Raw genomic sequence first — 23,267 nt, 5'->3', positions numbered from 1 at the left:
GCCCACCCCAGCTTCAGCCACAGACGGAATGGATGGGGCCTGGGAGAGGCACGCAACATGACACCTGACCCAAGAGCCCTCGGGTTAGTGCTACCCGTGGGGCTAAGTGCTGTTTGTGAAACCCAAAGGTTTAGGGCCACTGCACGAGTGACAGCGGAGCTGGGCAGCGAAAGGGTGGCTAGGATGCTCCCTAGAAGGGCATCCCGCCTTGCAGGAAGAGCACAGCATCAGTCCCTACGTGCTCAGGGAGAAGCCAACAGTATACTGTGGTGTGAGGGCGGGCAGGCGGGGCAGCTGGCCCCAATGGGACACAGACGTGGGCTGTGGGCCACACCGAGGGTCGTGAGGTCCTTCATGTGCAGTGCTCCTAAAGCCACGGCATGTACCTCATGGGACAACAGGCATCTTCACTCTGCTAATTATGTATGCATGTTAATTAGCACCATGAAAAGCTGTGACCAGGCACATCAAGCCTTTGACTCCAAGCATTTGCCTTAGATTTTGAGTTTTAAAATAGTGAGTTGAGTAATGGCAAATACACGTCATTACAGTAGACCCTCGGTATCCATGGGGGATGGTTCCAGGACACCCCCCCAGACCAAAATCCTTAGATTTATATGAAGTGGCGTCATATTGGCAGATGACATACGCACATCCCCCCATGTACTTTAAATCACACCCAGATTACTTGTAAGACCTAATACAGTGGAGATGCTGGGGAAACAGTTGTCATGCTGTATTGTTTAGGGAACAATGACAAGAAAAAAGTCTGTACGTGTGCAGTCCAGACGCAGCCAGCAACCACCGTAAGCCTCACGACAAAGTACACGTTGTCAGCAGCAGCGGAACTTTCTTTTTCAAATATTTTCAATCCACATTTGGTTGGATTCATGGGTGTGGAACCCACAGACACAGAGAGCCAACTATGTGTTGGCTCATCGACTGTGACAAACGTGCCTCACTAACGCAAGACACTAATGGTGGGGAAACCGGGGAGGGGGCCATGGGCACTCCCTGGACTCGCCACTCACGTTTTCTATAAACCTAAAACTGCTCAGGAAAAAAAATCTATTCATTAAAAAAAAAACAATTTAAGTGACTTGATTTTGAACATATGTTCGTTAGACTCTAGTGAAAGTAAGGTACGGCCCAGAGGTGGCTGAGGTTTGAAGAGTAAGGTGGAGGGTGGAATTAGAGATTGGGGCAAGAATGAGGGCACAGGCTGCCCCTGGCCCTCCAGGGGACCCCAAAGAAGAGGCTCTCACAAACCCCACCCCTGCCCTGACTTAAGCCACTTGGACACCCCACTTTGCCACTCCATTCCCAGTCATGTCATTCTCTGGGGCACCCAGGAACCTGGCCAGGACCGAAGGGAACACACCTTTTACTTCCAAATTATCCTAAATTCCTTCCCTGGCCTCGAGCTTCCCAAACACTGTTTTCCCCTAATTGGTTGATTTTATATCCAAAAAACAAAGAGGTCTTTAATAAGTGTTAAGCAGTTATCAGCTTGTGGGTGACCAAGGACAGACTCTAGTTCTCTAAAGGCTCTGGGCCCCCCATTCTGTACTGTATACCACCTGAGCCATTTCAGGCCCCCCTAGGAGCCCGCGAGGCCCTGGGGTGGCCCTCTCATCACCATGGTCCTCAGGTGACAAAGGAACTGCAGAGCCTGAACATGGAGCAAGACCACAGGCACGGCCACTTTGCATGGAAATGAGAGCCAGGAAAGTACTTTGGGGGTTTGTTCTGGTTTGGTCTCTTTGCTCTTTTAATAGGACCACAGAAATCAGAAGCAGCTCAGGGCATCTGGGTTTTTTTCTTTTTCCTGCTTCTGCTCCAGGGGCCCCATGAACATGCAGAGTTCCTGCTGCCCTTCATTCACTTTCGTGCAGACCCCAGGACGCTCCGTGAAGACTCAGCCTTGTTTTCATAGCTTCACGTACCAGCCCTGGGTTTGCGGTGATGTATGAATAACTCGGTGCTGGGCTGGAATCTTTACAGATGTCAGAGAAGCTGCAGAGATGAGTCACTGTCTGGAACCAAAAGAAAACACGAGGCCTCCTTACAGGGTCCAGGGGAACAATTGCCATGAGATTTGATTGAAGACCTCATAACCGTGTGCACTGAGCCCCTCATCCACGTAGCTAGAGCTGATGGACCTACCTATAACATCCTCCCTGGCTTACCAGGATTCGAAAATTCTAGCTCGGCATCCGAAGATTTTTAACGTCGCTTTTTTCTGGAGGCAAAGAGGACCTAATTGATCTGGCCTGTCTTTAGTACGAATAACTGGATGTTTAGAGCAAAGATGTAAAGGGATTATTTTGTAATAAAATGATCATTTCCAGAAATAGAGGCTGTAGTTTATACAAATAATCAGCATCGCCTCCAATCTCATGCTCCCTACCTGTTGAGTAAAGACCCCCCCCCCTTACAACTTCCCCCTACAAATGGAAGCTCTTTGTAGAGCTCACTTCCTGTACCTTTGTCAAGGCTGGGGCCCTGAACATTACAGGCCAATTTATGAAAATGGGAGAGGTAATTGGGACATCTTTTGAAATCCTGTCCCCTCTCTCTTGCCGGCCCCCTCAGCCCTCTAATTCCAGTTGGCCGGGCTGTGAAGGATGCTTACATATGCCTCTTCCTGGAATTTTACTCTTTGCTTTAGGAGTGGGCAATTAGAGAGAATTAGGGCCTATTTGGCGTATGTGTACCATTAATGGATAGAGTGGCACAGGCAGCCTTGGGAAAAGCAGTCTGCTGGTCTAATTGAAGCTGGCAATTTTTCGATCCCTCATTTCAGCTCGCAGGTATTGTAGTCACCAAGGTCACAAGACAAAGGCTGCAGCCCACCATGGTAATCACCGGTGCGAGCCCGACCGCGGTTCTGCGAGCTATTTACTACCGCACAGTGGAACACAAAGAGATAGCTGGGGATGTTTTCCAAGCCAGGCCTGAGACTGGAAGCTGGCACAGGCCCCGTAACTGATCACATTTCCAGGAGTTGCCACCCTGATGGCTTTTTCAGGAAGTTCTCATCTGAGCGGGCCAGGGTGCCAACAGGGGTGTTGCCAAGGGTCTCGTGACCCAAAGGCTCAGGAGAAGGTGCAGCCAGCCACACCCTCCTGGGACTGCAGCCATGGGGCCAGTCTCATTACACAGTGATGGCTCCACAGCCCGGAAAGGGTTTCCAGGCCTGGCCGGAGGCCCACCCATCTGGAAGAATGCTCCATAAAATGAATCCTAGAATCCTTGCACCAAGGAGCCCCTTGGAGTTAGTGTGGGCCGTGAGAATCTATGTTCGCAAAAGGCTGACCGTGAGGACTGCTAGTGACCATAGCCCCATTGCCTGGGCTGCTCAAGTGGGAGTTGGCCTTCGGCAGTGGGTGGCACATCCCAGGCCTGCCACCTTGGGCTCTGATTTCCTTGTTTCTAAAGTAGAAGGGGTTGGAAGGCAGTATATCAGTGATCTCAGTCCCCCAACTCTCAAGTTCCAACAAACAAACTAACAAGCCACAGATGACCGAGGCAGCCGGAAGGAACCCAGAGCTCCAAGGGTACTCAGAGAATGCTGATCCTTCACTGCCCCATTTCATAGATGGGAAAACTGAGGCCAAAGACCAGGCCAAGGTCACACCTATAGCCAGGGCTGCACATGCTAGAACTGGGTCTCTGGAAGGCCTCTCAGGGATGCCGTGTGACCCTGTGTTCGGAGTATCTCTCCTCTGACCACCTGACCTGTCCCAAGTAGCAGGGCGTGTGCCCTGATCCCAGTGCCCAGCCAGGAAGCTGGGGGGGGCCCAATCTGGACACTTGAGACCTCCATCCCCTCCCCTCGCTTTTCCAATACTGACATCCCATGCTTCTTCTGCCTTACAGAATATGCAGAAGTGACAGACTACTGCCTCATTTTACAGATGGGAAAACTGAGGCCCCGAAGCCAGGAGTAACAAAGACACTGGCCAAGATGGAGACCTGGGACTCCTTCCCCCGTGCCAGTGACTTTGCCCTGGTTCCAGCAGAGGGGCCCGAGCCCTCAGATTAGTTTAGGGCAATGATAGCACAAACTGTTTTACAACTCAAAGGGTCCCTGTGCTCAGGGCCACCCCTGCCCAGGTAAGCTGCTCTCCCCTCATCCTCTCTGACCTCCAGTACAATTCTGTGGATCCACAAGCCCCCCAACCCCAATTTCTTAGTCTGGTAGGAATGAGCCTCTCTCCACCCATAGGGTGGCCCCAAGAAAAGGCCGGAAAGGCAGGAGCAGCAGCACAGCTACGGTCCTGGACGGCCCACACAGACGTGCGGTCAGCCTTTGGCCCCTCTGACTGTCCTCCTTCCCCAACTTTCCATCCTGGAGTTCTGTCCCTTGGCCCCATTCTGTCTCTTTGGCTGTCTCTTGGGCATCAGGCCCAGTTCGATCAAATTCTTGTTTACAGGCACAGCTACACTGATTCTTCCTCCTGAGAAATTTGCAAAAAGAAAGCCCTAGAACAAGGAGCATGAGCATGGCCAGGGTCATGCTGCTGGGGTGGCTGGTTAAGCGTGCCATTGTGCTGCCTCTTGTCTGTGTCTCCGAAGACACACACACAAGGGCAAGGGGGCCCCGCAGGAGTCCCCCCCGGAGGGGACACACACACACACTCCCACACCCTTGGTCTCAGGAGAAGGTAATTGAGGTTTTCTTCTTTTCATCTGAAGAAAAGGCACCTTCTATTGAAAGAATGTATTCACAGACCTGGGAAAACTCATCTGCACTCAGCCCTCCCAATTATCCCCAGGTGGCTGTTCTCCGTGGGGGCTCCCCACATTCCTTTCTGCCTGTGCCTTTGTTTCCATCAGAACGGCCCTGGGAGCTCCCAGGCTAAGAGTCTCCTCCTTAAGCCCCTGCCAAAGACCCTATTCACTGCGTGCAGAGAGAAGCCAGGCAAAAGGTGGTGGGCAGGCTTCCTTCCCCCGACCCCCAGGGTGGGGGACTTAAGAAGTCTCCATCTGGATTTTTTTTTAAGCCCAAAGAAATTGGAGAGCAATTAAGAGAGTCATGACTACACCCTCACCATCCTCCTCTCCCTTAATTAACTCCTCTCTCACACACATCCCCCCAGGTTGGGGCCCACCCCGGCCTCAGCCACCCAACACCTGCTCTGCCCACAGGTCCCCATGACCACCAAGGACTTACGGTGGAAGGGAGCCAAGAAGACAATTATAGATATGTCTGGAGACATTCTAATTGCACTTAGTGCCCCAAAACATGACTAGAGCGATCGGTTTTCCAGTGAAGACTGGGGATAAAGACCAAGTGCTAAAATCCAGAAGGCACCAGAAATTCCAGGACATGTGGACACCTCCCAAGACACAGCTCTCAGGGGTCAGGCAGCTTGTGTTGGCACAGAAGGGAGTCCCTCCACCTCTTCTGGATCCAGCTAAATTTGGGAACCCTCACCCTGCTCTTCCTGTCCTGCTCCAATGCCCAGAGGGTGCCCAGTGGGGGGCAGGCTTCCTCCCAGTGGAGTCCCTGGGGCTCCCTCCCTGCGTGCCTTTCCTGGCTCTGAAACTGACTCATTCCTCGCCAAGGTGTTCCTGCCTCTACCAGCCCTTCCCTCAGACTTCCCAGAGGGCTGGGACTGCTCCTCTGAACCAGCACCATAGTGACAGTCTTCCCTCATGCCCCAACCAGACTTGTCTCTCCCTTGCCAAACGGGAACCCCACACTTGAGATGGCCTCATTTGGAGAGCTACAACTCTTTTTCCGGAATGTTCCATGTGTTCAAACCAGGGGTTGGGAGACCAAGCTATACTTCTTTATTCCTCTTTGAGGAGAGTGGATAGGGCTCCAAGCAGCGGGGGGAAGGGAACTCGCTCTTGGGACTTAGCCACAACTTGTTCAATTCCAGTCTTCTACAAAGAAAAGGCCCCCCAGCACCCCAGACCTTTCCCATTTCAGCCAACAATACTGGTTTCTACATTGTCCACTGCCCTTTAACCCTGTGCAACCTTAATTTGTCTCCCCCCACGCCCCCCTCTGTGTAAAGCCGCCTTCCTCTTTTCAAGGAAAAATTCATTAGCAAACTCATTAACGACGGGCAGATTTTTTTCCTTTCTGGAAATCAGATTGCACATAAAAAAACACATTTAAGTTACTTCATGTAAATGAAGGAATAAGAAACATATGCGTCCTGCTGTCCTCAGTCTTGCCAGGTTTTGACATTACTTGGAGAAATGTGCTTGGAAATATATTTGGGGTTTAAAACACAAATCAGGAGGCACGAGGTCAGGGACCCTGGAAGCTGCAATCAGCCCCACAGGCAACCTGCAGGTAGGAAAATTGGGGGGAGGATGAAAGAGGGGGGCCCTTTTTTCCTTTCCATGAGCACAGAGGCTGAGTGGCACTCAGTTCCCTTTCCCACCCACCCAGGGGAGCCAGGCAGACAGGAGGGCCAGCTTGCAGACAAGGCCACCACCTCTTCCCTGACATCTGAGCCCACCAGGAAGCGTCCAGCTAGATGCAGGCCCCAGGGAACAGCTTAGGACAGTGACAAAATGGCCAGATAAATCCCTCCCTCCGCGGTGACAGAGTCCTCTGCCCATCTGGCCCGTTAGGGTCTCATTTCCACCCTCTCACTGTTCAGGGACGGGCCAATCCATCAAAAAAGAATTCTCCTGAAAACAAATATTTTTCAACTCTTAATGATAGCCTTCCTGAAATTCCTGTGATGATTGGCTGCAAGGCTGATGGATGATGCTCTGTTTCGACGTCTTTAATTGAGAACTTGATCTATTGTTATGTATTTTGTGCTTATGACACACAAAACCCAAAATACGTGTTTGCCCAAGACTGCACATTCACAAGTGTACCTGAAATACAGCTCAGCCCAAAGACAGACCACCCCAAACTGCTGAGCAGTGGGAGGGGTGGGGGGCTGGCAAAGTCTGGGACTGGTGGGGCACTTGCCCTTGCCTTGACTCCCCTTCAGCTCAGTCCACCTTGAAGGAGTCCTGAGATGTTCCCTCAGGAAGAATCCAGAAGCCCAGGGCATTTGGTTCAGACTACCTCCACGGATCTTTCTGGTAAGCTCCAGATATGACCCCCCTAGGAGTCCTACATCCTGCCCTGTGTAAAGCTCCTGCCAGGCCTCTCTTCCACGTCACCATGTTTGCAGGTGGCTCAGTAAATGCCAGCTGTGGAGTAAATATCACAGGGCAGAGTCTTCCGGGGGCCCCTCCCTGGGTTTAGTCCTGGGCACACTCTCCCCCACCTCTCTCCATCCTGAGGGGCTCTCCCGGGAATGAAAACAAGCAGACAAAGGCAACAGCCCCCCCGGCTGGATCCCTCTGCCCCTCTCCGCCTACACTTTCACGTTTTATTTAAAAATAATATCCGCACCCCATTTCCATTTCAGGGGAGAAGGCAGGGCTGTGGAGGAGCTGTCTCTGAAACTTCTGTTTGAGGAAAGTGTGTTATGGATGCCATGCCAGAAACCCAAGACCCACAGGGAGCCCAGAGGCAGCAGGCCACACAGGGGCTGAGGCACCTGAAGGCGAGGCCCCCAGCTCGGCTCAGAGCCGTGTTCACACCTTTCCTCTCGCAGAGACCCCCTGTGTAAGTGAGCATCACGGGGGGGGGGGGGGGGTGCTGGCATCTGGGGAATTGACTCCACATCACCCCCGGCCTCCAGGCCTTTGTCCTCTCCCACCTGGACCACCTGGCACTCTGCACACACTGATTCATCCTGGTATCTACCCCGGGCACAGCAGACATGAGGCCCGCCAGGCATGCGAGCACAGCCCCCCTAGACTGCTGGCTCCAAAAACACCCCATTGCACCTCTATGAGACTCAGCCGTTGGGACCCCAAAAAGAATGGTGGCCTCAGCTAAGCCTCCTCTTTTCCTGTCCACCTTGGTCAGCTGCCGCATGGGCCACATCACCACGTGGGACCTCCCGGGACACCCAACTTGACCCTCCGGACCTTAAGGCAAAGCTGGTCTTGGCACCCCAGGACCTCAGCCCCGAGCCCCCAGGCTCCATTAACATGTCTTGCATAAGTGAACCACAGATAAACAAATGACGAATCCTGGAGGGAACTGTGTGCTGTAATCCTCTGCTTTCTTCTTCTTCTTCTCTACCATTACTGATTTTATTTAAACAAACAAAACATTCCCATCTCATTGCAATTTCAGGGGTGAGGAAAAGAGGCCAAGAGAAGAACTCACTCAAAAACCACTATTTGATTAAAGGACATTATCAAAGCCTCATGTGTGAGAAGCCAGCATTTTCTTGGGGACGGACATGACCGTGGCGTGGGAGAGAAATGTTTTTCTAGCTACAGAAAAGACAAGCATGTGTGTTTCCACATCTCTAAACTGGGGGGTGCTTAGGGAGCGAGTGTACCCTGATTCATCTCATTAACATGCTCAGCAAAGCTTTGATGAGGACCTACTATGTGCCTGGCCCTAGCCGGTTGTCACGGCCCGGGCCAAAGTGGACGCTCCTTACTTACCATGCAGGGCCCACAGCATGCCGTCAACTGGGTGGCCCCTATGCACGCTGGCTCCGTGAGGCAAGGCAGCTTCCAGACCCCCAGGCCCCGGGATGGGGTAGAAGGAATGGCCCTTCCCCAGGCTAAATGTATAGCCTTGAACAGAAGACACGTGAGCTGAACCTAATGAAATCTTAAGTGCCCCAAGAAAACAAGAGACTCACCCCAAACCAGGAAGGAAGCTAGAGGCATGGGGCTGAGGTGAGATACCAGGTGACCGTCAGGAAGGAGGGCCAGGTCCAGGGCGATGGTCGTCTGGGGGCTCTTCCGCCTCTTCCATCCAGTCCTTCGGCCAGCCTGGCCAGGTCGCAGCCTCTGTGCTGATGATGGGGTCGCCTTTGGGGACAGAAAGTTAGAATTACAGGAAGGCAAGCACCCAAGAAAAGCTACACATACACCAAGAAAAGGCACAGGGCCTAGTCTCACCTCAAGTTTGGTTTTCAGTGGAAGAAGGTGGCTCATGGGCATAAGCGATGACAGGAAAAGGTGCAAGAGAAGCCACAGGCCTGCGGGGGTCAGCCCGCAGACCAAGCTGAGACCTAGGGCAGGCAGAGCCCAGGATTCAGAGGGACAGGGTGGTGGTACGGGCAGGCCGTGGGAATACCTGCTCCGACACGATGACAAAGGGTTCTGGGGGCAAGGGGCGGGACAAAGTCACTTGGACCCTGGGAACAGGCCCATGGGGGGAGGCGTTTGAAGATGGTTGGGGGAGATGGCATGCCAGCAGGGGATTGTCCCACAGGTACTGGGGGGCTGCTGGCAACCTGGGCAGCACTGAGGAGGAGTGGCTTCTTGGGCTGGGGGAAGGGTATTTGATCCAGCATCAGGGTCAAAGGCAAATAGGTAGGTGGACGAGGCAGCAGGCAGAACCAAGTAACACAAGTGTGGGCTCAGCAAGGAAAACCAACCTGTGAGTCAGAGGGTTGGGCAACTGAGGCCCAGAGAGTAAGGAGCTGGGTGACTCGGGCACAGACAAAGGGGATGTCAGTCAGGCCAAGCAAGAGACTGTGGCAAGCAGAGCTCCAGGTGGGCAACCAACCTGGCTGGTGGAGGGCCAGGGGAGGAGCTGCCAGGTAGAGCAGAGCAGGTAGGCAGCCAGGCAGACGAGGAGCCTACAGAGCTCCCTGGAGGTTCCCAGCCATCTGTCTTTTGCATGGCACAGGCCCCAGCCAGTGACTGGGAGGCAAAGGAGCTGGATTTAGCCCCAGGGGGAGGAAGGTATCATGGAGGGAGGGGTCCAGCTCTCGGGACCCTCAACTCAAGAGGGAGACCTGTGTGGCCAGAGCCCAAGGGGACACACACCACAGCTGTTCCTGTGCTCCCACCAGGGCAGGGACCCGGAACAGCTGTCAGCACTCAGCTACGGGATGGGTGTGGAGGCAAGGCAGGCAGGAGGGGCTGGCTTGCAGAGCCCTGGAGATGAGCAGGTTTGAGGCTCCTCCAGGGTCTGAATTAAAGGCCACCGGCCAACTGGCCAAAGGAAGGCAAACCAGGCCCGCCCCTCGCACCATCTTGCCTGCCTTCTACAAGGCCGGAGTGGGCTCCGGCACTGGGGCAGCCCTGAGGCCGCCCTCAGCAGAGGCAACCCCCCGGCCCACGCTCCCGGGGGGCAGAGGCCATCAAGGGACGTGCTAGCGTGGCGGGTGCCAAGCCCGGGGCCGGGCCGTGGGCTTGCTCAGTAAGGATCAACTGTTGAATGACGGGATGGACGCATGAGTGAATGAAGGGGTGAGACTGGCAGGGCCCCTGCTCAAATGGGGCTGGGGGTGGGGCAAAGCCCACTCCTCTCAGTAACACGAAATCCACCCTCCACCCTTTTGACCTGTAACTACTTACGCCCCATTGACTCCCGTCTAGCAACTTGAGTATGGCAGTCAAGTTCCTTCATTGACTCACCTATCCAAACATACATCCCACATACTCTTACTGAACCCCACTTTGTGCCAAGCTGGTGCTGGGACACCCAAAGGAGGTGTGGGCTGGCCTAGGGCACCCCCAGAGGACCGGATTAGGAAATGGTGATGGAGTACAGGAGAGAAGGGAGGATGGAGCACAGAGGTGAGCAGTAAAAGCAGAAAACCAGAAACTCAGAAGAATGGGGGAGCACAGCTCCGGGTGTCACTCGTTCCCTAGTTTCCCATCTGATTAAATCACATCTTCCCAAATCTCCGAAGCCTCCAGGGTTCACCTGAATGACAGATGTTGAGACCAGTGGGTTCTGGGCATCCAGGGGCCAATTCAGGAAGCCACCCAGGACCCCTGGGCTGGAACAGTGGAATGCAGGGGTCCCATGAGCACAGGCACAAAATGGGGTGCCACAGGAACAAGGAAACAAAACAGCCACCACTACACTCAGGGGAGTGATGAGGTTTGGACCCCTCTGCTGGTGGCCTCAGAAAAATAAGGCTGCCTGATTCACAGAAGCCCCAGCAAGCGCAGGGTGGGGAGATGGGTTTCCCCGGCTGGGCAGTTAGGGCCCTGGGAATCAGCACGAGACCCCGGCTGACGCATGCCTTGCACCCGCCATGGGCACTCAAATGCTAGAATACAGATGACACTTTGGGCCTGTACTTTTAACTTTTTGAGGGCATAGCTCAGTGGCCTGTATAGGGATTGAACCGGCAACCTTGGTGCTACCAGCACCATCCTCTAACCAACTGAGCTAACCGGCCACCCCCTGGGCCTGGGCCTATATTTCAATTATCACTATGTATTTGATGTGAGAAGGATCCTATGGATTTTTTTCCTGTTTAAAATGTGTCCTCTCAATTAGAACCAGGAACTGCTGTCTGTCCAAGAACTGGATGGAAGAGAGTTTTTGTGGGAGCCCCATTTTCAGAGGTGCCACCCTCATCGTCCCCTAGTCTGGTCGACATCTGGGTCACCTCCACGAAAAGGTGGATACCCTTTGACATTTTTTATTGGGGTACTTGAGAGCAGGTTTTGCTAACTTGGAGTGTCTGACTCTGATCCAGGCAGCCAGAGGACCCTAGCAGAAAAGAGGGAGGGAGGGAGGGAAAGAGGGAGGGAATGGAGGCTCATAAGTTTTTCACTAAGTTGTCTTGCTCCAACCTCCTTGCTTCCCCCTTCATTTTCCATTTGGCTGAAGATCTGGCCAGATCCTGAAGTTTAATTGAAGTGATCTTATTTAATTGATCTGCCTTGGGATGACAAATGTCCAGAACTCGGGACACACAAGGGCAAGTTTCAGGCTCGGGCCATACCTGCCGACATTAATGGGCTTGCGGGAGTTCTAGGATCAGGACAGAAAGGAGTTCGGTCAGGGCACAGGATGTGGGATGAGGACAACACGAAGGGCACGAGTGCCCACAGGGTCTGGTGCCGGTTCAGAGCCGTCTGTCCCCTCTGCATTTGGCTCACTGCCCAACAAACCACTAGCTCTGAACCTCACTCCTCAATATGCAGGACCTAAATGTGAACCCCAAGCCATGCCCTTCCATGGGGATGGGGGGCCTCTGGGGCACAAATATCCATCCATTTTTTGACCTGGATGAGACAATACATGGGTGTTCACTTGGTGATAATTTCATGGGTTCTACACCTGTGACTTGGTACTTGTCTACCAGTTGGTAACCTTAAGTTTTTAATGTTCCATGGGTTCTGAAACAAGTCATGTGCGTGCTAGCGTTGGAACCGGGCACCCGTTTTCCTCAGCTTCTGGAGAATGAATCCCAGAGGCAGGCATCACCCTGGCCTGTTGCATCTGCGCAGCGGGTCCAACAAAGAAACTTTCTGCAAAAGCAGCCCTTCCCCAAAACAGCCTTCAACCTCCAACCTCCTTGAAAGGGCCAGGCCAAGACTTAAATGAGGAGCAAATGAAACCTCAGCTCCAGCCCGAAATTAGAAGTGTGGCCTAAGGATCACGGCGCCCCTGCCCCAGCAGACGCCAGTTCACCTCATTATGATAATCAGTGTGTTTTTCCTTCGCGGACAAAGAAAGCTCCTTATGAGAGGAACATTGGAACCCAGCAGCTAGCTCATTAACGTCTGCAGCCTCTTCCTTGACAAGGCCCAAGATTAGCCCTGTGTTCATTAAGGAAAAGGGCGGAAAGTGGAATAAAACTGAAAAACACAGCTGGGGGGAGGGGGAGGGCTCTTTCTGTTGGCCATTCATTCATTGAAAGACTCCGTGTACCTTCAGCATTTAATCACCAGCAAAGGGGCCAGGGAGGGTTTAACCAGGATGAAGGAGGTAAAGAGGTTAAACTTGATAGAAGGAGTTAAAACCCCAAAACGGGGCAATTTGATTTGAAAGCTTCCTGGGATTTGTCACTGGGGTAATCAATTTAAAACCTTTTTCCTGTTTATTTTAGCCCAACCCAACCCAAGAGGAAACCTTTCTCTGGGTGTGTTTTTGGTAGATTTTAATATTTCCTAAGTTTCCCTTCCCTACTTTTTTGTCTTTAAGTGCCTTTTTTTAATTCTTTTCTTCTTTCTCTCCCACTTCCCCCCTCCCCTCTCCACTTCTTTCTTCTCTCTGTGGTCTTCCCCGTGGGAACTTAACCTGTAAGAAAATCTGATGGTGACTAATTGTATTTTCTCATGAGTACTTCACTGACCTTATTTCAAGTCCCTCAAAGTGTCTGGTTCTCACTTGCAAGACAACCCACCTGACCTGCCAGGTGAAGATTTTTAACCCTATTTTGCAACCAAGAAAAAGGGGGCTTGGAAAAACTGACCTACCTACTCCAAGGCCTCAGCACCAGGTGGGTTAGCCAGGACTCAGATCCAGGGAGAGATGGTAAAAGGAAAGTTCCAGAAGTTGGGTGATCTGGATATGCGAATTCCTAAAAGAAGCTAAGAACAACGAAGGATGCCAGGAGCAGGTGTCCCTGAGAAGTCCACGGGGACTATGTGTCAGGAGAGGTGAACCAGGGCTGAAAGCCATGAGAGGCGAATGGGAATGTGTCCGTGTGTCCGTGTGTCCATGAGCCAGAAACGTGTCCGGGGTTAAGCTACAGAAAAGTCATTACCTGAGTGAGAGCTGTTCGACGGAGTACAGAAGTCAGGAAGCAGTGGGTTGAAGAGGAAATTGGAGGTGGAGAAGGAAGACAGCAAGTGTAGACAGGCCTTTCAAGAAGCTTGGCTGTGAAAGGAAAGAGAGAGACTGTAGTTGCCAGAAAGGACAGTGGGAGGCTCAGGCGCAGGGAGAAGTTAGGAAATCAGAGTATAATGGGTGGCAGGAGGTCCAGGTCTCAGACAGGAGGGGCAGTGTAGAGGACACCTCTTCCTTTAAGACACAAGAGGCAAAGGGGGTGCAAATGTATCATGGGGCCCAAATCTGAAGGGCCGCTTGACAGCCTCTGTTCCCCTGGGAGGCAGCAGGCCAGCCCCGGGGTCGGAACAGGGAGTTGTGAGGGTCAAATGAATTGACAGTTGCAAAAAGGCCTTTGCAAACTGCAAAGGGAGACATAAATGTTCACTGTAATTACTCACTGGTAGTAGGACGCTCAATTTTACAGCCCACTCAAATCACACTGGGGCCTGGATTTTCACTGACCAGAAATTATGCGTCCTTACATTAAAGATGGAAAAACCAGTGGTAAAAGCTCCTGCAGGCCTCTGGAAGACAAAAGGTTCCCTCCTAATAGCCTGGATTAACCCAAAGCAGATCTCCGCCCACTTCATTTGTCACCTTCCAAGTCATCCTTCCACCTTCATTTGCCACATAATCCAATCAGGCCCTTTCAGAAGCCGGGAGCTATTGTCTACACCAAGCTGGGCTTCTCTAAAGCAGCCTGAGTCGTTTTTTGTCTTGTCCGGACAAAACTGGTTGGCTTAAAAGGGGACGAAAGAAAGTGCTGGTCAAATGAGGACCCCAATTAGCTTCCAAGAGACTGTTTTCATCATCTTTGTATCACATACCAGGCCTGGTGCGCTGGGCATATTGTCGGTGTTCCAGAAAATGTTTGTTGAATTAATTCTGCTTTAATTCATTTTGGAATTTTATTGAATGCAAACACACACAGCACCTACTGGGTGCTAGCCCAGTTATTACTGAGGGAGCATAGGGCTGGGCCTGAGAACAATGAGGGACAACCTCCGTGTGTTAAGGATCTAGCAATTTCCACAGCAATTTACAAAGCACTTTCATAGTAGTTGCATCATTTGGTCTTCAAAAGCACCCTGTGGGGTAGATAAAGACGTTTTTTTGTTTTGGTTTTTTTGGTGTGTTTTTTTGTTTGTTTTTTTGTTTTTTTTAAATCCTCATTTAGACCATGAAAGGAACTGAGACCTGGAGAAGTTAAGCGACTTGTTTAAGGTCACACCGTTATTGAGAGGTGGAGCCAGCACATGGTACCAACATTGAGGCCACCCAGACCCCCAAGACCACCCTGGGCAGCTGAGATTTCAAACACACTGTCCCATTGTCAAAAACTTGATTGGAAATCAAAAGGCTCTTAGTCTAACTCTGGGCCAGGGGGGTAAGGGGCAGCTACAATGGCAGCCAGGGTCCAACTCTGACCCCTTCCCTTGCCAGCAATGTGACAAAATACTTACATTCCTCCAGCCTCAGCGCCCTCACTGTAAATGTGAATAAACCCTACCCCATGGGAGGGGCGCTCAGTTCTTACCCACCTTTTTAAAATTACTCAAGTCCATGCCAAATTCATTCTCATCTGTAAATGAGGCTGCCTCATTCACATATACATTTGTCTGACATAGAAATAACACATTTGCAGAACATAGAAAGTGCTCTGGAAATGACCGCATGCATAATTCATGCTCCTACTCAAGTCAGCCCGTCCGTCACCCTTCGTGGTGGAGTCCCTACCTGGTGCAAGGAGAGCCCCGTGGACAGGGGCTATTCCGAGTGCTGTGGGAGAATAAATGAGAGGAGTAAGAAAAGTGAGATGGTGGGAATGGAATGACCTACCAAACTTTTTCAACAAACATTTGCTGACCGCCTCCTCCATGCCCGGCCCTGCCCGAGGCTGCTTTATCTCATTTAATACTCACAACAGCCCTGGGAGGTTGCGCTTCTCGTCCCCATTCCCCAGAAAGGACAGGGAGATCTCAAACGTGGGGATGCCCTTGGCAGTTCAGTAGCATGACATCAGGGCTCATGCTTATTCCAGAAGCCCACCTGGGCCTTGGAATTGCCAGTGAGATGCCGGTGGAGCCCTTGGCCCAGGTCCCCCTCCTGAGAAGTTCCCATAGGGATCTTTCCATTCAGGACATCATAAGGGCAACAATAGGGTCAGCTTAGAAAGACTGACACCTTCTTGGGGAGGGAAACACTCCAGGTTGCTGGCACATTAACACAAGCAGAGACTTACAGGAAAGTATCCATTGCAACAGGCACAAGCATAGCAAAGGTCAGGGGTTAACGACCAATGCCCCCTCACTAGGGCATTGTTTTAAGCCTATAGCCAAGAGGAACAGCTGGTTGGTCAGTTCTGGTCCTCTTCATCCTCCATCGTCCTGGTCCAGGGGGGTGTGGGGGGCGTCTCTGCCAGTGGCTGCTTTGTATGCTGGTGAGATCCAGGAATCAGTGCTCCTGCAATTGATCACAGGTTAGAGGACCCACTCAAAAGCCCAAGTCCAGGTATTAATTAAAATGTGAATGTATTAATTACAATTAAAACTAATTAGTTAAAATTTAAAGTAGTCTTTTAATTACTAATGGGTCTGGGGGTGGTACATGCTGGGTGGCAGGGGTGCGGATTCTGTCCGCCATGTTGTGTATAAACTGTCACAAGGAGGGGTTGAGTACCATACTGTGGAGATGAACAGCTAGTACCTTGGCAGCAGCTGGGCATCAAGAGGTGGTCCTTGAAGATAAGGAGGTGAACCGGTGATGTCATCGCTGAAGAGAGACCCTATGGCATGGGAGGGGACCAGATTACAAACCATCTTGATGACCTCTAATGGCCAGCACAGGAACAGCAGAGAAAGACCGGGTAGTCAGAGGGAAAGGAGGGGGGAGTGGGAAGAGGAAGGAGGAGGGAGGGGTTAAGAGAGAAGAGGGAGGGTTGTGGAGGGAGGGAAGAGGAGGAAGGAGAGAATGGGAGAAAAGAGGGGAGGAAAGGAGGGATGAGGAAAATGGGAGGGGAGGGAGAAAGAGGAGAAATGGGAGGGGTAAGGGGGAGGAGAAATAGGAGGGGGAGGAGAATAGGGAGGGGGAGGAGTGAGAAAAGTGGAAGGGGAGGAGGGAGAGAAGTGGGAGGGGGTAAGGAGAACTTGATTGACAGGGCACATGTGTTAACTGTGTGCGCATGCGCAACCTCAAGCCCGGTTTAGCGGGCCGAGAACCATTTGCAGGCACACACCGCTAGGGGGCGCGCGGTCAGCACCCAGAGCCCAAGAGCATGGCCACCTGCGGCGCGCGCGCAGGAGAAGCCTCCCGCGCCTCCGCCCCCGCCTGGCCCGCAGCTGCAAGGGGCACAGCTGGCAAAGGATGGGCCAGGTGGCGGGGGAGAGCGACCAACAAGTTTCAAGCTAGGAGGCTGGGCACAGCCCAACCCAGCCCATCGCACAGGGCTGCCAATGTCCCCTAAAACGCTAAGACCGCCATCACCAGCCAGAATCCACCTGTGGGCATCGGGCAGCACCCCCACTCAAATACTCAGAGTGCCTTCTGGACCCCGCAAATGTGGGGGTCACCCTGTACCAGAGACACGAGAATATCAAGGAGACACTCGCCATAAGGGTCTTTCCAGAACATGATTCCACTTTTAATAAGTAAAAACAGAAATCTTGGCCCCAACCTTCAGTAAATCCAATTAAACATACGTTAATTGAAATTTAAAAGGCCCAGTTCTCCAAACAACGTTTTCACTCATTTCTGTGGTCTCTGGACACATGATACAAAATATGGTATCGCTAGAAAAGAATATAAAGGCGGCCAAAACCACCTAAAATCATCCAGACCAACATCGCCTCCCCCCCCCCCCCCCCCCCGTCTTGCCTCCCCTTCTCCACAGCAAGAATTTCAGGACCCCGCACAACGGCGCCTAATTAACCATTTTATAGCCTGTTCATCCAGCTCAAAAGAGCCACTCATTCCTAAGACCCCAAAACCAAAGCCAACTAAAATAAATTAATTTGTGTCCACGCTCTTCCACGACCTCCTAAGTCACACAACTAGTGCGAATCACGACATCTCCACCCAGCGCGAACCCTGCAGCTGCGCCCCAGTAAACACGGGGATCTTAAAACATTTACCCCCTAGGTAAATGAATCCAGAATTCTCCAGTAAATCTCGCGCCTGACCCCCTCCAGCAGAAGAACAAAGGCCACCTCCCCTCCCCACCCCGCCCCCCAAAATTCCGCAGTGCCACCAGCGCCCTCTGGCGGCCAACAAGAAAACCTTCCAGAAACCTGCCACGTAGCAACCCGCTTGCGCCCCCCCCCCAAGCCCGCGGGCCCCGAGTGGGGAGGGGGCAGAGTGGGGGGGGGGGGGCTTGACAGGGACAAAGGAAATGGCAAAAAGCAAGTTTATCAAAAGTCAAAAGCCCGCAACATGTCAGAATCTTTTGGCGACCATCAAGCAATGCTGAAAAGACCCCCAATCCCCAATTCCCAGCTCCCAGACCCCCCCAAACACGCCCCCTTTTCTGTACTACTCTCTTCCCTCTGGCTTCCCAGGCCCAAGGGCACGGTTTTCTCTCAACACCAACCCACTCTCTGCTTCTATTCTGCCAGTGCGCCCAATTACTTGACCCTCCCCCCAGCTGCCCTTCTCTACACAACTGATCCTAGGGGGCTTCTGGCAGGTTTGCACTTGGGCGCCATCTCTCTCCACTGTTAAGGCGGTTGATGAGGGTGAAACAAGATGATATCAGTTAGAAATTTTACTCTTAATCTTTGACTCGAGTCAGCTCTACACTAAACCCGTGTGCTAACGCTGGGAATGCCTCGCGGATAGGAACCTCTACTCCTCACGCCTACGGGCCACCAAGAAGCTGGCCAGAAACTGGGGTGGGGGGAATATGCCCAGAAGACCCTTCTCCTCGGTGCTTTCCCCCCAGTTAGTGGGGCATGCAGAATCCTTCGGCCGCCATATCTCCTACCATTCGTGATTCTAAAGGTGGCTTCACACACAGAAAATCTAGGTTTTGGACCTCAGTGACTGTGGGACACAGGATTCCGACATGGGTTTGGTGTGATTCCTCCCACTCCTATTAATTTAAGCTCCCAACACCCAGTCTATCCTCAAGGACTGGACGAGAAAGGGGCCCTGATTCCCCCCGGGGAAAATGTGCCTCGAGATTTTCTTTCCTGACAGCATTTCGTTGTCGATGCTCGGCTACCAGGAGAGGTGGCCACCTTCAGGAGAAGGTCCCGGGCGTCTGTCCTTCGGCATGTCCAAGAGGACAGAGCCCAACCCAGAAGGGGGTGTAGCCTTCCTTTTGCACATCCTTTCAGGCAAGGATGGCCAACCACTCACCAGGTGGGGAGATTCTCGCGTGGGCGCCCGGGTTCTCGGGAGGAGCTGCAGCCGAGGCCAGCGGGCCAAGGCGCGCTCCATCCCAGCTCTCCGCCGTCTGCGCTAGGGGCTGGCTGGGTGGGGTTTATATGGAGGCGCAGAAGGGGTGGTCTCTGACGTCAGTGCATTCTGCTGCAATGCGCTCATTTCTCCAAAAGTGATTGGCCGGAAAAATGAGCCCCCCAGATTCTATGACAAATTGCTCTAGCCGCACCCAGATTGCAGCAAAGAAGGGAGGAAAAAATTCTGCCGCAGTGCCCCTCGCCGCCATGACCAACACCCTGTGCTCGCTGGTGCTTTTTCCCTCCACGAGCCCCGCTCACCAAGCAGGGCGATTTGTGTGCACAATTGGCTGGGAGAATCTGACCGGGGATGGTTTTTCTTGGGTGGGCCGAGGGTAAAGCTGGGGCGCCGGTGGAAGCAGATCACACACCTGGCTATTTCGGAACCTCTATTAGAGGATACGTCTTAGGAAAAGAAAATGATGCTTTCTGCTTATTGTCGTGGAAAATAAAATACCACAGACAAGATAAATGATACCCAAATGTAAGTTGGCGGCTGTCACCCCTTTCAGCCCACCCACCCATTTCTGATTGGTTACCTTTGACACAGGAGACTCGGCACAGCATCTCCAAGTCAGAAAAACCGGATTTTGAGTCTTGGCTCTGCCACTTACAACCTAGGTACCCAGAACCCTGCAGTACCCCTTCCTTTGCCAAGGGGTCCATTTCCTCCACGTTAACAAGGGGGGTACCCCCCTACCCGGGATTGTAATAAGAACCTATGCACGAGCTCTGTCCCTCTAGGGAAAATACTTTTCGAGGAGGACTGTGTCCCCCCTGGAGATGCATGGAGTGCACCCCAAAACTGAGGTGATTGCCCCTCGTGTACTTTGAAAGCTCCCCCATCCCGTACAGCCCAGGAGAAACAGGCAGTGACACATGTTGCGGCAGAGTGTAGCTGCACGGCCTCTTGCGCTGGGACTTGGCACATGAGATTCGATCCTTAACAGGTGGCGTCTTCGGCAGCTCTGCTGGGCACTGAGTGGCAAAGCGGGTAGGGCCGTCAATCAAATGTCCTCTCGCAAAGGTCAAAATGCTGTTGAAAGGGACTAAGGATCTATCTTAGGGTGACAGGTGGGTGGCAGCCGGGAGGGCAAGGATGAAGCGCCTGGTGACAGAAGAGGGGTGAGAATGCGTGATGGGCCCCAAAGGGGAAAGGCAGAGGGCCCCATGCGGGTATCAAGTTAGAACAGCTCCCTCACACTTCTTGGGGGGGGGGTGTTCAAATCAGCTTCAGAGAGAGCCCCCCAGGCCCAGCGGTCCTGCAAGGTGGTTGTTACACAGACAGCAGATTTGGGGCAGAGATGAAGGGACAAGACTATTTGTAAAGCCCATGGCTAGTGACAGGGAGGTGAAAATGGACCACCAGGCCACGGGAGACCCCGAGCCTTGGGCAGGGTCTCCTTTATAGATGTACAGGCACATCTGGGGCGATGAGGATAAAGTGGGCTTTGGGGGACATGGTGGGGAGCCCCTTAACATGTCAAATAATGTGAGGGAGAAAGCGAACACCCCACCTACAACCTGGGGAGCATGCAAGCCACTCCAGAGACTAGAGCCCCACAGCAGGACTTGCGAGGCTAAAAGGCCTGTATCAACCACAGACGTCAAGACGTCAAGAAAGCTTCAAAAATCATGGCTCCGGGCATCCCAGTCAACAGAAGAACGTTTATTAGCCACGGTATTAATAGCTAGGAAACAGCCGGTGCTGGCCGGGACCAATCAGCGGGCAGGAGCTCCTGTCGTCAGGCCCGCGCGGCCAATCAGACGCCGGTAGACCGGGTTGCTAGCCTCCCCCGGCAGAGGCGAGGGGTGCGCATTGTCACGGGGGCTCCCGCTCGCCCTCCGCGCGTGGGAGGCCTGCGTGGGAGCCAAGGCAGCCACTAGAGAGCGTCAGTAGTCACGCACTTGGGGTCCATGGAGTTTGTCTCAGAGAGAGTGCTTCCTGGCATCAGCTCTGCAGCCCCAAAGAACATGAGTTGACGCTCTGGGAGGAGCCCCAGGCCTTGGTTGGGGTGCCCCTGGGAGGCCCTGTGGAAGGAGAAACTCCAGACATGTAATACGCATCTCTCTCCGCAAGGCCTGGCCCCATGAAGGAAAGTTGGGCCTCCCACCGCCAAGTCAGCCTCTTTGCTTTTTTTCTGGGCTTCCTGGCTCGTAAGCCTGCTGCTCAAAGGTTAACAGTAAACTCAGCTCCTCTTTTTCAGGGTCTTACTGACAGGCCAAGGTAAGGGACTCTGGAAATGATGTGTTTTTGACAAAAGTGCCTGGAGTTTGAATCCCAGCTCTGCTCCCTCCTAGCTGGGAGGCTGAGGTCCAGGCCCTTCTCTCTGGGCCCCTATTTCCTCATCTGGAAAGAGGAAAGAGTTGGACAAGATGGTCCCCAAGGAGCTTTCCAGTCCTGCTTTGCTTGATTTGAATGTATACATCAGGCGAGTCAAATGTCTTCCAGAACATTCTGCATGACAGTAATTAGTATCAGGTGTATCCTGCACTCCATGTGGTTACTTCATCATGCTGCTTTTCTTTCCATTGTATTTTATTTTAAACAGAACGCCATGGCAACATGTTTATCCTTCTGGCTTCCTAAAAGAAAGGAAGGAAGAAAGAAAAAGATAGAAAAAGAAAAGGCAAAGAGAAAGAAAAGACTGCTGTAAACTAATCCTACTGAGCATGGTTTAACCACAATACAAAAAAAATCCATATGTTTAAATGTTTTCGTTGGCTTTTCTGGAACTCAGAATCTAACTTTTTAAACATTTATTGTTCCAAAGCAATGGAAGAAATAACTTCAGAGAGCCAATCTATGGTAATATTTGAATCCCAACTATTTCTCAATCTCAGCGATGTCCTTCCTGCATGCTTTCCTTGCTCAAAAAGGACATTGGGAGGCTCAGATTCATATCTATAGGGCAAAGCAGACGAGGAAATCCAGGTTGAGAAATGGCTCACGTTCTTTTCTGTACATGCTGAAACCCAACTCTCCTGAAGAGCCCTGGAGGAGAGCCAGTGTCCCAGACGCATGGCTTAGCCTGCTGCCTTTTTTTTTTTTTTTTCACGTAGATCTAATTCAAAGCACACATTTTTCTTCTTTTTTTAAATTCATACTTGGGAACCCTCAAAAGCCGTATGAGCAGTCTCCTATCCACATGTACATACTTGTGGGCAAGTGTACAAGCGTCCTAAGATTCAGCCAGGAAATGAGTACAAGGTCCTCCTATATCCATCTCCCAGGCATGGGTAAATGCACTCTCTTCTCAAAACTATACTGAGAGCTCTCACAGAACAGCATCCCCTGGCTGCCTGCGCCTCTAAGCAGGCCTTCCCAGTCTTCCAGTTACCCCCAAACTGGGTGTGTTCCCCAGAGACCTTTCCAGGCCCTCTTCTGCTCTTCCTGTGGGTGACTAAAGTATTAGTTGCTGCTGCCTTCCTATTCTCTAATTTCAAACAACCCCCCAGCAATTCAAATCCCCCAAAATCACACATTCCTGAGCACCCCCCACCCACAGACCTCAGCCCAAGTCAGAGAAGCAGCAGGGCATATAGAGGGTCTTCCCATGAGGCTGTGCGGGAACCTGGCATTGTCAGGTAGTACAACTTCTATGCCTCCCGTGAGGTGTGGGGTGGGCGTCAAGCCGTCAAGGATGAGGGAGTGGAGAGGACAAACAAGTCCCATCTTCTGGGGTCCTGGAATTGACAGTGGTTCTTCTAGAATGCACACCAAGCCATTGGTCCCATGCTAACAGCCTTTCAGGAACTAGATTTTGCCTTCAAAATAAAGTCTGACCTCTTTAGTTTGGCATTCAAGGACTTGTGTGAGGGGTTCCCTTTTCATTTCTGGTCACTTATCCAAACACAATTCATATCCACATTCCCTTGCAGTTGGATGTTTGTGGGTCTCTCCTTGTCCTGATCCTGGGGTTGGGAAGCGAGGAGCACTGTGACTGCCCATGTATTTCTGGAGTTCTCCTACCCTGGACCCCAATGGCAGGAACACTCTGTTACCCTGAAACCTGAGTTTTGGATGCAGTCCCAACCTTTGCATAGAGGATTTTGCCAAATTGTAGATATTAAAAGACAAATAAAATTCATCCTTGTGCGAAAGGCCAAGGATAAAGCTTGCTTCCCGGTAGATCGCTAGGCTTCCAGCCAGCACATGTATGTTTGACTCTGGGGTCCGTGGTACGTGGCAGAGGGGGTGAGCATGGCTCTTT

At 52.2% G+C, this 23,267-nt stretch overlaps 1 protein-coding gene across 12 annotated transcripts in view; it reads right to left on the bottom strand.

The window, feature by feature from the left end:
• LOC109455581 (uncharacterized) overlaps nt 1–19,109 on the bottom strand; it is a 34,801-nt gene extending 15,692 nt beyond the window's left edge. Inside the window, exons 1-7 of one of the 12 annotated variants that reach the window (XR_016020950.1) lie at nt 18,953–19,109; nt 16,304–16,382; nt 15,335–16,060; nt 13,533–13,645; nt 8,965–9,077; nt 8,703–8,874; nt 1,947–2,036 (exon numbers count right to left, since the gene is read on the bottom strand). Coding sequence is in view for 6 of the 12 variants with exons in the window: in XM_019747215.3 (XP_019602774.3) it covers nt 8,703–8,874; nt 13,533–13,645; nt 15,335–15,476 (427 nt within the window). In the remaining 6 variants the exon portion in view is untranslated. Of the gene's footprint in view, nt 1–1,946; nt 2,037–8,702; nt 8,875–8,964; nt 16,061–16,303; nt 16,383–18,952 lie in introns of all 12 variants that reach the window. The other 11 variants (XM_074326921.2, XR_016020948.1, XR_012494525.2 and 8 more) reach the window with 11 other exon arrangements.
• Between the last annotated feature and the right edge of the window lie 4,158 nt (nt 19,110–23,267).

This window comes from Rhinolophus sinicus, chromosome 3 (assembly GCF_057876585.1).
Source record: "Rhinolophus sinicus isolate RSI-liver-muscle chromosome 3, RSI-T2T, whole genome shotgun sequence".
Lineage (NCBI taxonomy): Eukaryota > Metazoa > Chordata > Mammalia > Chiroptera > Rhinolophidae > Rhinolophus > Rhinolophus sinicus.
This window is presented reverse-complemented; position numbering and strand designations above follow the sequence as displayed.